Here is a 15,480-nt window from a genome sequence, read left to right as displayed (position 1 = left end):
TAGAAACAGTGGATCACATCACAAGCAGATGTACAATACTAGCAAATACAGAATACACCAGAAGACATGACAATGTAGCAAAAATAATACATCAACAATTTGCCATACAACATAAACTAATAAACCAACACGTTCCCACATACAAGTATGCACCACAAAATGTACTGGAGAGTGATGAATACAAATTATACTGGAACAGAACCATTATAACAGATAAAACACCACCACATAACAAACCTGACATCATACTCACCAATAAAAAGAAGAAATTAACACAACTAATCGAAATATCCATACCCAATACAACAAATATACAGAAGAAAACACGAGAAAAAATTGAACAATACATCCAACTGGCTGAGGAAGTCAAGGACATGTGGCATCAGGATAAAGTTGACATTATAACAATTATACAATCAACTACAGGAGTCATACCACACAATATCCAGCAGTACATCAACACAATACGGCTATATCCAAACGTGTATATACAACTAGAGAAATCTGTAATTATTGACACTTGTTCAATTACCCAAAAGTTCCTAAATGCAATGTAACATATACCGTACAGTTAAAAGGAAGTCACGCTTGACCAAGGTCCGCGTCACTTTCCATTTTTAACCAGTCATAATGTGAGAAAGGAAAGAAATAATAATAATAATAATAATAAAATGTGAAGATCTTGTCAACATATAGGTCTGTGTGAACACCAAAGTGTTACCTGATACTACTGGAGATTAATTTGTTAATAAATCGTATAAATAGACTTAAAAAAATCTCTGGCCAAACTGAAGGTTGCCCTTATGTCAGCATTTGTTGTTTAGATAAAAAGTGGTGTTCCACTCGCTTCACATATTAAACTGCGTATGTTGGCCCATTCTTAACTTGATGACCTCCAGTTCCTTACATCAGTGTCACGGGCACAAGGTTTGTCACAGCTGGATGGTTGATTTAGGCTGTTGTTTACCACTCTTTTACCCACTGGTGCCGTGTCCTTGTCTCGAGAAATGAGATGATAGTGTCACAGGGCTGGACGCAGGATATGCGTCGTGCTTTGCTTCTTTCCGCTTGTTCCACGTCTTCACCTTGTTTTGGGGTCTGCTGCAAGACACCTTGGACAGTCTTATATTTCTGTACTGTGCTGATGACTAGCTCCAACGTTTAATCTCTTGTTTTGAAACTTTATAAAATTATTATTTCACTTTTTGCAATGTACTTTGCTCAAAGAATGCTCAAAGAAAACTGATTAGTCTGAAAAGTTAAAATAAATAAATTAATAATTATCATAGGGGATGAGAATAAAACAGTGGTTTCTTCTCGGAGGTCACTGTCCGTCAACAAAATGTGAAGTTATGACGGGAGCGGCAACAGGCCGCTACTGACTATGTGAACAGAGTTTTGTTGCTTCGTTCCAACCTGTTCGTCACTAAACAGAGTAAGCAAATAGTAATTACAACAAATTCCCGATTACTCAGGTGCAGATTATCCAACTTGCAGGTAGTCGGTGCATAGTTATGGAATTTTGAAAGAATAAAATAATAAAACCTGAGATAATTAGAATGAATCTTTTCATTCAGAATACAAATTTCTGTTAGTGAAGACACAGATGACGAAAACATCCTCGTTTGACGAAACGGCAGTACCGGTGGGATTAGAGTAGCTTCGTGATCCAGATACAGTGAATGAAGTGCGTTCGAAGAAGGATGAGGCAAATATAGTAAACAAAATGCATTCAGTAGAGGAAGAGAGTTAAGGCAAAGCGGTCGGGGAACCTATTATTGTGCATACTGAGGCACTAAAATTCTTCAATCCATTACTAGCAGATGTGAGAGAAAATTCATGCGGCTGTACTGACCATTTGACACTCAGGAAAAGACTGTCAGTGTCGGGGGGAAAAAGAATGAAAAAGAGAAACAAAAAAAAGTTGGTCAACTACTTCCGGAAAATGAACTGAAGGCAAGTTATAGAAAACTAAAGTATTTTAAGTATAGTTTTGTTCGAGTGTTTTATAATTGCAGTAAACAGCTGTTTCGGATTTTCTGCGGTTTCACGTTATCTGTGCTGTCTCGGGTCCAAATTAGCCCAGATAGTTGGGTTCGTACTGTGTCTCCAAATTAGTGTTGGCAAAAATTCATTAAATATGTTACATTAAACAAGTATTCCAGTTTCATTGCTCAGATGCCAGAGATAACTTTCAGATAAAATATCCTGCAGTCTCTGCTTCAGGAAGAGGAGGAGGAGGCGGACATCGTGGACCTGGACCACCAACGGACCGCCCCGGAGGCTTCAGCCGCAGACGTCACCCGCAGAGGCGGCGACAGTGCGGCCGTGCCGGCGGGGCCGGGCGGCGAGGCACCGGCGGGCATCGAGAAGGCCGTCCCGGAGACTTCCGCCCGGCGCACTGGGGCCGGAGGTGCCGCGCCCGTGGCACATGTCGTCGGCTCTGTCAAGGTGGGAATAGTGGCAGCTCTGAGTGAGCCTCCCCACCTCCACATAACTGTGGCACCACACACCCGTACGAACCTGCTCGCTGTAGTCGAGCCACGAGCCACGGTCTCCCTCTACAATTTTTACTGTCCCTCACCTCACCCTCCACATCTACAAATTGACGATTCCCTGTCAACTCGAGACGTGTTCTATCGACCGATTCCTAATTTCGGCAAGTTGTGCCAGTTTTTTCCCCGTATCTATTCATTACCTTCTTTAACTACCCACCTAATCTTTAGCATTCTGCTGCAGCATCACATTTCAAAAGGTTCTATTCTTATTATCGTCTGAACTACTTATTATCCATACTTCACTTTTATACGAGACTACACTTGAGACAAATACTTTCAGAAAATATTTCCTAACACATAAATTTATTGTAGACATTAACAAATGTCTCTCTTTTTGGAAATGCCTTTCTTACTGTTGCGATTCCAATTTTTATATCTTCTACACTTCTACCATAATCAGTTACTCTACTGCCGACATAGCAAAAATTGTCTACTTGTAGTGTGTCATCTTCCAGTCGGTTTGCCTCAGCGTCAGCCGATTTAATTCCACTGCATTCCGTTATCCCCGTTCTACCTCCGTCGGTATTCGTCTCACGACACCTTCTCGAAACTCTATTCCGACCTTCTTACTCGTGTTGCGAGTCGTTTGCCATCTCTGACAGAATTAAAATGTCTTCGGTAAAGTGCAAAGTTTTTATTTCTTCTCTCTGAACTTAAATTCCTTTTCCAAATTTCTCCTCGGCTTCCTCCACTTTTTTCTCATTGTAATAATTGAATAACACGGCTACAGGCTACAACCCTGCCTTACACCCTTTCCGATTACTATTTCCATTCTGTGTCCTGTTTCTGCTAAGTCATAGATAACTTTTGTTCCCTCTGTTTTACTGGTGTACGGTAAATGTAGTGTTCGTACCGTTATTTTTTGCCACCTGGAAAAGGCGTAGATTTTTAAATGTTTGTTTCACAAAGTTCCGTACTATTTTGCTAACCCACGGCAGGTTTTCCCCGAGCCACAGTATCACCGAGCCGCCGTTCCCCTGTCGCAGAGGCAGTACGGAATGCGGCCGGCGCGCGGGGCCGGCAGCAGTGTGGAGAACCTGCTGGCGGCGTACGAGGCGAAGGAGATGGTGTGCCCGTCCTGCCACCGCTTCTTCCTGGGGGTGTCGGCCCTGCAGCAGCACGTGCGCGTGGCGCACGACGGCCGCGTCGGCCCGCCCCCGCTCAAAAGTGAGTGCATTTTTGTCTACTCGTGTACTCTCCGGTTCGCTGTACAGTGCACGTCGGAGGGTATCTTCTACCTCAGCTAATCGTCCGTTCCACTCGCAAATGGAGCGGTGCAATGCTTCTTTGTGAGCCTCGATTCCTCTTATCTCGTCTTTGCAGTCCTTACACGAAATGTACATTGGCAGTATTAGAATCTTTCTGCAGCCGGCTGTGTGGTCTAGTTCTCGAAATTTTTCTCGGTATTTTGCAAAAAAGGAAGTCGTCTTCCTTCTGGGGATTCCCATTTTAGTTCGTAGAGCACCTCAGTAACATTGTCGTGACGATCGTACCTACCTATAAAAAATCTAGCGGCACACCTCTGAATTGCTTCGATATATTGTTTAATCCGGCCGGTTGACGGTCCCGAACACTAGAGCAGTAGTCGACAGCGAGTTGCACGAGTGTTTTGTTCACTGTTTCCGTAATAGGTAATCTACACTTTCCCAATATTCCCCCAGTAAACCCGAGTCAACAATTTGCCTTTCCTAAAATCTACGTGTTGCGCTCGTACCATTTTGAGTCGCTTTGCGACATTGCGGCTATATATTTAATTGACGTGATCGTGTCGAGCTGGACGTCACTATTAAAGGGTTGCTTTTCTTACTCGTCTCGTATATTGCTTCCTCAATTTACAAATATCCGGGTTTGGGAGTGAGTGAATGTCATCTTTTCTGACCGTGGTATTTCGAAGACTTCCCTCGTATTTGTCAGGTGTCAATTGCAAATTTTTTCTCTGTATGTCTACCTTTATTCAAAGTGGTTGTGGGACCTTGGCTGTTCCGTGTAAATGACAAAACAAAACACCTTCAGCCATCTAAATTTGCAGTTATATTTTATTTGTGCAACCAGTTTTAGCATTAGGTTGAGCCGTCTTCAAGCCTCCTGACCGACGTGTAGGGAGAATCCCATCTCCCGTACACTCGAAATCGAGTGTCGATTGAAGGGATTGCTGTGTTAAGAAGAAATCTACAGATATCAGTAACTGCACGCTGGCCCCAATTTCGACTCTGTAAGAGATGCGATTCTTCCTACATGTCGGCCAGGGGGCCTGAAGATGGTGCAATGTAACACTGAAACTGGTTGCACATATAAAATAAAACTGGAAATTTAGATGGCTGAAGATGTTTTGATTTGACATTTGCACATTTTGTCAGTTGCCGCTTTTCCTCCGGCCTGACTGTGACAGGGACACACTGCACGGCATGCTACCAATTGTTTACCGATGCCGTCAAAGGACAAAACAATATCACCTACCAAAATGCTGTGCCAAACCTAAAAAATGTTACAAATAAGGTAAATATCCTTCACAAAAAAAATGCCAAAAGTGCCTCTGGAGAGAGGGAGAGGGAGAGGGAGAGGGAGAGGGAGGGGGGGGGGGGGGGAGAGAGAGAGAGAGAGAGAGAGAGAGAGAGAGAGAGAGAGAGAGAGAGAGAGAGAAAATCAGTGGTTTCTACAAAATTTCACTAGTAGCACAAATTAACGTGGTAGCTGTCCAACTTGTAAAGTAATAACCATGCTGACTATGCAGCTTTGTGTGTGATGACTGGAGGGACACATGTAGTTCAGAAATTGCGAAATGTTAAAATATGAAGCTATTAAATTTTAGATATTATCATAGCAGACAGAAAAAGTAAAAGATGGAAAGATACAATAGGCAGTGAAGTAAGCTGATGTAACCATAAACTGTTTATCTCCTTAAATTTATGTAAATGAAAGACATTATTTTTTGAGACAGAAGTTTTAATGTGCACAGTAATTTCCAAGGCTGACCAAGAATCTTCTGGAAATCTTAATTTTATAATTTCTCTATTTCATAAACTAACATGTTATTTTAGTAAGATTGCAATAAGAAAAATCATGTATACAAAACTACAGGGCATCTAGAAAGTTGTCGTGTAGTTAAGTGTTGCAAATGATGACCACAGGCAGCTACACAAGTCCAAAATGACTTAATTTAATCGGAAAACCCATTTGCAGGTGTGATTGTGGTGCTTCTCCCATATGTGGTTATTTCAGTTTTGAAGTTACATAGTATACACGGGTGATTGCAAAACATGACAGATTTTGCTGCTCCCCAAAGAAATAAGTCTGGTGGAGCAAGGTCGGAAAGTTAGGGGCAATAGGTTTTCTGAGATGACACATTCCCCAGAAAACTCTTTCAGGAGACGGCATATTGTCGTTAGCTGTGTCCGCAGGTTTGCAACTTGTCAAAACTGTGAATAGTAGATTTCATCTTCCTTTAGCTGGCTGATGAAGTCGCAGGTCATTAAACGCTAATGTTCACTGTTCACAATTCCTTCAAAAATTTTGCTCACTAATGCACTGTATGCATATTGCTACCCACATACTAATTTTCTGGTTGTGCGATGGTGTTCCGAGCACAGCAAAACAATTCTCTGTTGACCGTAATCGTGTTTTGTGCGTTAACATGACTAGAGAGGTGGAACGAGGTCTAATCTGTATAAGAGGTGACATCACGAATATCTCTGGTATTCCCCTCAGTAAAAGATGTAAACCGTTTGCAGTAACAGATTCACTTTTCATAATCTGCATTGTTCAATTTGTGTACTCCTGTCACTCTGTATGGGAACAGTTTTGGTATTTGCCTAACCCCTTCTCAATAAGTCTACAAAATGCGATGAGGTACGGCTGTTTCTGGGAATTTTTCAGGAAATGCCTCTTGCACTAAATTGTGTATTTATTGCCTTATCGAAACACACATTTGACAAAAAACAAATTGAACATCTGAACACTACGCATTACATTCAGTAGCTTTCATCCACTGTTATGTAACAGTAGAATGAATTAATAGAAAAATCTGATATCTACAGAAAAAACAGTTCCACAACTTCGTTTCGAGTGCAGAGTGATTTCCAAATACACTGTAGAGGTGTTTCATGGTATTACCTCGTGTCGTAGTGCATGTCGAGCGTGTTCTGTCACCGGAAGCATGTTACCTCGTAAAGAAATTCCGGTCGCCACGCTTGCAGTTAATTACTTTTGTAATGGTGCTGTGCAGTGTCATAGAACCGTGTTGTCAGCCTTCATCTCCTTGTAGACGTGTGTGTGTGCTGGAGGAGAGCTTTAATCTGTCCGAACTACCAAATAACGTAAACAACTTAGCGTCAACTCTTCTGTATTTTATGTACAGTGTTATCTCTGTACAGTGTCGGTTACAGTAGCGGGTGATCAGATCTAACTTCATAGCTCGATTGACAGATTACTATATGTGTGGCTTGCTCTGACAACAGCTGTCCAGCTCTTTCAAATAATGACGTTTCTCGTTTTTTACGTGTTAACATTCTTGCACGTTGCTGTTGCGTCTTTGGTCTCCAGAGCAGCTTCAAACTGCGGTATCGGAAAAAGTGCTCCACCACAGCTGTCGGAGAGGATTACTTGCTGCCGCGCGTTAGCGATGTCTGGAATTGGTGTGACTTTCATTTCACCAGCTCATTTCCAAAACAGGAGTGTGCACAGTAGGATGTCGGAACACTTAACAGCTATCTAAGACTAAGTTTTCACCTGCACAGACATCTTTTGTCAGCCTAAGAGACTAAAAATGTAAAATGTTACCCCATAGAACTGCATGTTACACTACACCGTCAACAGTGGAATTTTGACAAAATTGCATTGTAACATCATTGTGGAATATAAGATTTTTTTTTTTACCTGGCCTTAACCCGCGTCTGTACGGGGTTGTGTTAATCTGGGTTTGCAGATGTTAGTAGTAGAGGCCCTTCCTGTCACCACCTCTTCCACCCGGGGTCAGGATTTGTGTACCTCAGCTCTCTCTATCTGAGTGGAAGTATGAGAATGTTTGTGAATCGTGTAACTGAGTTGAGACGGGGGGTACCGATCCGATGTTCACCTAGTCGGATGCGATAGCTGTGGTGGCCGGCACACAGGCCCGTGTCGTTAATCCGCAGGGTGGATTCAATCTGGGGCTGGCGCTCCTCCTCGAAGTGGTGTGCCAGCATGCACGACTATCCGGGCACGTATGTTAATTTCTGTTACTAGTAACTTTTTTTTAAGTATAAAGCTTTTAGAAAAAGTGAAATGTGCGTTGAAAAGGAGAATGAGGGCTTTCAAATAAGCAAAGCCAATCTTGAAACACATGAATATTGTGAATTTGAATAACACAATCTTAGTAAATCGTGAATTTAGAATGTTTCTTTAAATATAAGGTTTCTCTGTGAATCGTCGACAGTATTGGCATTGGGATTCCGTAAACTGTACCGTGAATGATAAGGTGTTGTGAAATACTGCGAGGCTAAGAATTTAGCAATTCTAAGTATTTGTGGTATATGCCTTATGTGTATAGTGGAAAACTGAAAAGAGAAGAAATTTCTGTGTGTGCGGTTTGGATCCCTGGTGTAGGTATTTCAAGTCAGTATAAAATCTTAACAAACATTCTGCACTCATATGTTCACAAGTTCGTGACATTTAAAGTCAGTTGGCAACGTGATTACATTTGTCGGTCGAGATACGTATTCGTCTGGCACTGTCACATTGCGATGTATGTCTGTATTATCACTGTTTTCTGCACTGCCTTGCAGTAATGCCTGCACATGATCCGTAGACATTACTGGCCTCTCTGAGCCCAATGGGTCAGCTACGTGAATGCTTTGTGCCCTCCATTCTCTGTATAGGTCCAAACCATTTTAACCCACTCTTTTCAGTTGTATCATTCAATTTTTCTACTCGCTTTTCCTTCCTTACATCTTCATTTCTCATTCAGGTCTCTCCTTGTTTTCCACACAGTCACATTTCCAGACAAAATTCTTAAAGACCAAACAGAACTAAAATCACAAGCAGTATTTAGAAAACTTTATTGACAACCTGAGGATAAGTTTCAGCATCTCACAATACCAGAAAATAACGAAAGCAACCAGTAGAACTCTCGAGATAAATTATACCTTTACACGTTACATGAGAGCATAGAATAATATGATCTGTGTATGTAACTACTAACACTGAAATTGCCCAAATGTGAAATGTAAATTCATTGTAAACATATATATGGCTATGGAGGGGATTGTGCTGTCAAAGTTACATGTTGTTGTTGTGGTCTTCAGTTCTGAGACTGGTTTGATGCAGCTCTCCATGCTACTCTATCCTGTGCAATCCTCTTCATCTCCCAGTACCTACTTCAACCTACACCCTTCTGAATCTGCTTAGTGTATTCGTCTCTTGGTCTCCCTCTACGATTTTTACCCTCCACGCTGCCCTCCAATGCTAAATTTGTGATCCCTTGATGCCTCAGAATGTGTCCTACCAACCGATCCCTTCTTCTAGTCAAGTTGTGCCACAAACTCCTCTCCTCCCCAGTTCTATTCAATACCTCCTCATTAGTTATGTAATCTACCCATCTAATCTTCAGCATTCTTCTGTAGCACCACATTTCAAAAGCTTCTATTCTCTTCTTGTCTGAACTATTTATCGTCCATGTTTCACTTCCATACATGGCTGCACTCCATACAAATACTTTCAGAAACGACTTCCTGACACTTAAATCTATACTCGATGTTAACAAATTTCTCTTCTTCAGAAACGCTTTCCTTGCCATTCCCAGTCTACATTTTATATCCTGTCTACTTCGACCATCATTAGTTATTTTGCTCCCCAAATAGCAAAAATCCTTTACTACTTTAAGTGTCTCATTTCCTAATCTAATTCCCTCAGCATCACCTGACTTAATTCGACTACATTCCATTATCCTCGTTTTGCTTTTGTTGGCGTTCATCTTATATCCTTCTCTCAAGACACTATTTATTCCGTTCAGCTGCTCTTCCAAGTCCTTTGCTGTCTCTGACAGAATTACAATGTCATCGGCGAACATAATTGCAGATAAAAAAAAAGGTGCACACAATCCGTAAAGCAATAACAAACTTCTACAGCACGGAAACTGAGACACGGTCTCAACACATTCTCCTAAACACTGTTCAGTGACACACAAAAACTTAAATATCTGCAAAATAGATGTAAGCCATCTAATTTACATTTTATAATTATATTAAAAATACTGTATATCTTATATTGCAAGATAAATTGAAAATGGCAAAATGCCAAAATGAGACTTGCAGTTATGTGAATAATGAGCTGATAAAACCACTCAGCAGTAGAAAATGGGAAAATATTTAATACGTCATTCAGTGACATATGGGGGGGGGGGGGGGGGGGGGGGTCGTTGTAGTCAGTCCAGAGACTGGTTTGCTGCAGCTCTCCAAGCCACTCTATCCTGTGCAAGCCTCTTCACCTCAGAGTACTGCTGCAATCTGTATCGTTCTCAGTTTGCTTAATGTATTCATCTTTTGGTCTGCCTCTAAGATTTTAACCCCCCACACTTCCCTCCAGTACTAAGCTGGTGATCCCTTGATGGCTCAGAATGTATTCTACCAACCGCTCTCTTCTTCTAGTCAGGTTGTGCCACAAATTTCTCTTCTCCCAAATTATATTCAGTACCTCATCAGTAGTTAAATGATCTACCTATCTAATCTTCAGCATTCTTCTGTTGCACCGCATTTCAAAATCTTCTATTCTCTTCTTGTGTAAACTGTCTATTGTCCATATTTCATTTTCGTACATGGCTACACTCCTTACAAATACTTTCAGAAAGGACTTCCTGACATCTTATACTTACTGTTAACAAATTTCTCTTCTTCAGAAATGCTTTTCTTGCCAATGACAGTCAACATTTTATATCCTCCTTACTTTGACTATCATCAGTTATTTTGCTTCCCAAACAGCAAAACTCATCTGATACCTTAAGCGTCTCATTTCCTAATCTAATTACCTGATTTAATTCGACTACATTCCATTATCCTCATTTTGCTTTTGTTGGTGTTCAAATCATATCCTCCTTTCAAGGCACTGTCCATTCCGTTCAGCTGCTCTTCCAAGTCCTTTGCTGTCTCTGAAAGAATTACAGTGTCATCAGCAAACCTCAAAGATTTTATTCCTTATCCATGGAATTTAATTCGTACTCCGAACTTTTCTGATGTTTCCTTTACTGCTTACTCAATATACAGATTGAATAACATCAGGGAGAGGCTACAATCCTGTCTCACTCCCTTCCCAACCACTGCTTCCCTTTCATGCCCCTCGACTCTTATAACTGCCATCTGGTTTCTGTACAAATTGTAAATAGCCTTGCACTCCCTGTATTTTACCCCTGCCACCTTCAAAATTTGAAAGAGAGTATTCCAGTTAACATTGTCAAAAGCTTTCTCTATGTCTACGAGGGGATACAAAAAAAAGAAAGAAGGAATAATATTGCCATGAGCTGAGCTTGTGTGTTACGCATTTCTGCCATTAGGCGTGTATAGCGCTACTCATTGGCAGTTCGGTGCCACGTGTGTTGTCCACCCGGCTTATTCTGCTCATATGCTGTGATTGTTTTTGGCATCACTGTTTTGTTTTTGTTTTTTATGATGTCAAGTTTAAGTGGACAATGTGCCACTATGAAATTTTGTTTTCTCCTTGGTAAAAATGCTGCTGAAACTGTTTTAATGTTGAAAACAGCTGTCTGACATGACATTATGTGAAAAACTCAAGTGTAAGAGTGGTTTTCTAGGTGTAAAAATGGCAACATGTCGATTGACGACAAACCTCGTTTGGGACATCCGTCAACTTCCCGAATTGACAAGAATAGTGAAGAAATTCGAGAGCTTACGGTCACAGACCTTCAACAGACAGGTGATAAACTGTCAAAGATTAATGGGTTATCTAGGAACTCAGTTAAGTGAGTTTTAATTGTAGATTTGGGTATGAAAAGGGTTGCTGCCACTTACACTGGCCACCATAAAAAACGAAACAAGAACAAAACAGCAATAGCTAAAACATCACGGCAGATAACAGAATAAGCTGGGTCAACGACACAGGTGGCACCCAACTGGCAGTACACGCTTAGTGGCAGTGCCTACTACACAAGCTCCGCTCGTAGCAATGTTATTCCTTCTTTCTTTTTTTGGTATCCCCTCGTAGACTTAGAGAAAACTTTTGACAATGTTGACTTGAATACTCTCTTTCAAATTCTAAAGCTGGCAGGGGTAAAATACATGGAGTGAAAGGCTATTTAGAATTTGTACAGAAACCAGAGGGCAGTTATAAGAGTCGAGGGGACACAAAAGGGAAGCGGTGGTTGGGAAGGGAGTGAGACAGGGTTATAGGTTATCCCCCATGTTAGTCAATATGTAAAGGAAACAAAAGGAAAATTTGGAAGAGGAATTAAAATCTGTAGAGAAGAAACAAAAACTTCGAGGTTCGCCGATGACATTGTAATTCTGCCAGAGACAGCAAAGGACCTGGAAGAGCAGCTGAACAGAATGGACAGTGTCTTGAAAGCAGGATATGATTTGAACATCAACAAAAGCAAAGTGAGGATAATGGAATGTAGTCAAATTAAATAACGTGATGCCGAGGGAATTAGGTTAGGAAATGAGACACATAGTAGTAGATGAGTTTTGCTGTTTGAGAAATAAAATAACTGATGATGGTCAAAGTAGGGAGGATATAAAATGTAGACTGGCAATGGCAAGGAAAGCATTTCCGAAGAAGAGAAATTTGTTAACATTAAGTATAAGGTGTCAGGAAGTCCTTTCTGAAAGTATTTGTAAGGAGTGTAGCCATGTATGGAAATGAAACATAGACAATAGACAGTTTACACAAGAAGAGAGCAGAAGCTTTTGAAATGTGGTGCTACAGAAGAATGCTGAATGGCACTATGCTTACGGCCTAGACACAAAGCAACACTCAAGCCGATGGAAAACGTTATCGTCGCCCTGTTCAAAAATATGTTCTCAAGTCAAATAAAACATCAAAACAATGCTGATTTGCTTTTTCAATGCCAAGGGCGTGGTTCATTCAGAGGTCCCCCCCTCCCGTCACCCCACCCCACCCCCAGGTCAGACTGTCAATCAAACCTTTTATTTGGAAGTCTTAAGAAGATTGTGCATGACAGTGTTAGTCGAAAAAGGTCCGATTTGTGGCAGACAGGAGATGGGTTCTTCCACCATGACAATGCACCTGCACACACAGCCATCTCTGTTAGACAGTTTTTGGCTAAAAATGGCACAGTTCCTCTACTCCACACACACCTTACTCACTTGACCTGGCTCCGTACGACTTTTTCTTATTTCCACGCGTGAAAAAGGGGCATGAAAGGACACCGTTTGGCAGCATTGAAATATTCAAGGAAAAACGAGGGAGGAGCTGTCAGCCATTTCTAAAGACTACTACAAAAAATGTTTCTAACAGTGGAAGCATCGGGGGGGACAAATGTATTAGTTGTAATTGAGAGTATTTTGAAGGGGATAAGGTTGGTTTGCAAACAATTTGAAAATATATATCTTTTAAAAAAGTAGTGTGTTCTGTATGGCACTTCCTTACACTTAGCTGTCACCTTCCTTCTCCAGATTAAGCCCCCTCTCAAACTCGTAAATCCCATTGCTGTGTTGTACTCTTATACTAATTTCTGCCTCCATCCTTGTATGTTGCATTATCACTCCACCAAAATATTTTAAGTTGTCCACAGTTTCAGTATCCTGTTCCTTAATGTAAATAAGTTGTGCATCTCCTCCTTTGCTGACCACCATATCTTGCTTTTCTCCACATTGCATCCCATGTTTCTCAGGTTTTTTTATTTGAGATATCTAGCTGTTCTAGTTCATCCTTACTGTTGGTTCTCAACTCAACAACACAATGTTAGCTGGACACGTTTACTGTAAAAGCCATGTGGATGTACTGCCGTATCATGCTGTAAAATAACTGTCACTCGACGGATAAAACCGTCATTTCAGCCACAGTTACAGGAAACTTTTACGTATTTATTTCTACTTCCTGAAGGAAAGAGTGGTATTAATGGTACCAATGATTTCATTGAAATTACTCCTGTTGTTAATGTATGTACTATGAAGGTGCTCCATACAGTGCACAATGTGATTTTGATATGGTGCTGGGAAGCCATGGCAGGAACAAAAGTAGTGAAAAGATTACATACGATTTCACTCTGTATAATGTTCACCTTTAATCTTTTTGTTGTTTTTATGCTACCATGACTTGTCCCATATTGTATCAATATTGATACATGGCTCCCTCTATCTTGTTATATAATGCCATCTGTCCTTAGTTGCTATGTCGATTTTACCTTTCTTTCTTCTCACTCACTGTCCATCCTTTTACGTCCCTACTGTTCTGATGCTAGCACATTGCCTGAAAATGCAGCAACATATTCAGTGTTCTTTATGTTCGCCTAATTCTTGATGCTTCAGCTTCAAGGTGAGTGGTCACCTTCATACTAACCATCGTGTGTAGAATGTTAATTTTACTACAGGCTAACTTCCTGTTGGATTTCACATACTCTAATTTAATTTTCAAACTGTTAACACTCTCGTATTAACTTTTTACCAGAAATTAGACTTTCATGAATAGTTCACGTGTAGTTTTTCTTTAGATAAGTTTTTATGTGCGGTTTGAAATTGAAATGTCAAGTCAAATTCTATTCGCTGTCCAAAATCTGTTCATAAAGCACAACAAATTCTGAATTTCATCGTACTTATGACAGAGCTTCACTTCGGTGGCACAGATTATTTTTTCTGGATTTCAAGTGCAAAGTAGATGACCCTCAAATTTTTCTTTTTAATTATCATGATAATCGAATCAATACGTACTGGAAGTCCCTCAGTTACAACACTGGAGAAAATGACCTACTGAAAGAATAATATATCTCATGACTAACCTATTTTCTGTGATGAAAAGATGATCGATCTGTGCTCATAAAGTGAAGAAATCGATACACGCGCTTTGTAACTAAATGGTGAAAGGGTCTCGGCCTGTAACTCGCGTTATTTCTGTGTATACCAGTGACAGTACTCGAGACAATTGCCTTGCGTGGTTACTTCCTTCCTTTCTTATCTTGCAAGTAATGAATGGGAGGATTATTGCTGTTTGTTGTGTGTTGCTATTGAGTAAGGTAGACCATTGCTTAGCAGTGGAAGAAAATGATGTAAATTGCAAAAAGAGTCAGGGACTTACTGGGAGAAAAATGAGATTCACCATGAGGGAGCAGTGCACAAAATGGCATAAAGATATGTTCTATTTCCTTCGTGATTACTGTGATATCCAATTAGGAGTAAATGGATTGCATCTGTTCCCATTGTGGGCAGTAAACATAAATGATGATTTGGGTGAAACATTCCTCACAGGACTCTTTCAGGAGACAGAACACTTCTTCACATTCTCGGCGTTCATCCTTTTTTCCTTTCTTCCTTCCTTCTTTCCCTCCCGGCAGTAGGAACTTCTGTCTTATAAAGCAGTTGCTAAAGAACCACACCCAAACCTACTGTACACAACACAAATCTGAGATCCACAGAGATACGAAAGCCAGTAGAGGGAACCAATCCTACAGATTTCCTTTCCTGTTCCAGTTGCATACGGAGCGAGGAAAAAAACGACTGCCCATGACCTCCATACAAGCCATAATCTCTTACATCTCATCTTTATGGTCCTTACATGAAACATACATTGGTGGCAGTAGAATCATTCAATATCAGTTTTCTAAATTTTTTCAATTGTTGTAAACAGCAGAAAATGCAGTAAGTTTCTTGGCAACAGTATTGCTATACCAAACTGAGATGCAAATTGCCTTTTCCATCATGATTTGCAACAAGAAACACACTTCGATGTTAACAGATTGGGTGCACTTGTTCAGACGAATTTTCAG

General features: G+C 40.7%; 1 protein-coding gene across 1 annotated transcript in view; it reads left to right on the top strand.

Annotated features, from left to right (window-relative positions):
* Positions 1-15,480, top strand: part of LOC124553547 — a 328,767-nt gene that overhangs the window by 269,810 nt on the left and 43,477 nt on the right. The window contains exons 25-26 of the mRNA XM_047127394.1: positions 2,227-2,451; positions 3,497-3,725. Coding sequence (XP_046983350.1) covers positions 2,227-2,451; positions 3,497-3,725 — 454 coding nt within the window. The remainder of the gene's footprint in view (positions 1-2,226; positions 2,452-3,496; positions 3,726-15,480) is intronic.

The sequence above is a fragment of the Schistocerca americana genome, chromosome 11, assembly GCF_021461395.2.
Source record: "Schistocerca americana isolate TAMUIC-IGC-003095 chromosome 11, iqSchAmer2.1, whole genome shotgun sequence".
Taxonomy (NCBI): Eukaryota; Metazoa; Arthropoda; class Insecta; order Orthoptera; family Acrididae; genus Schistocerca; species Schistocerca americana.
This window is presented reverse-complemented; position numbering and strand designations above follow the sequence as displayed.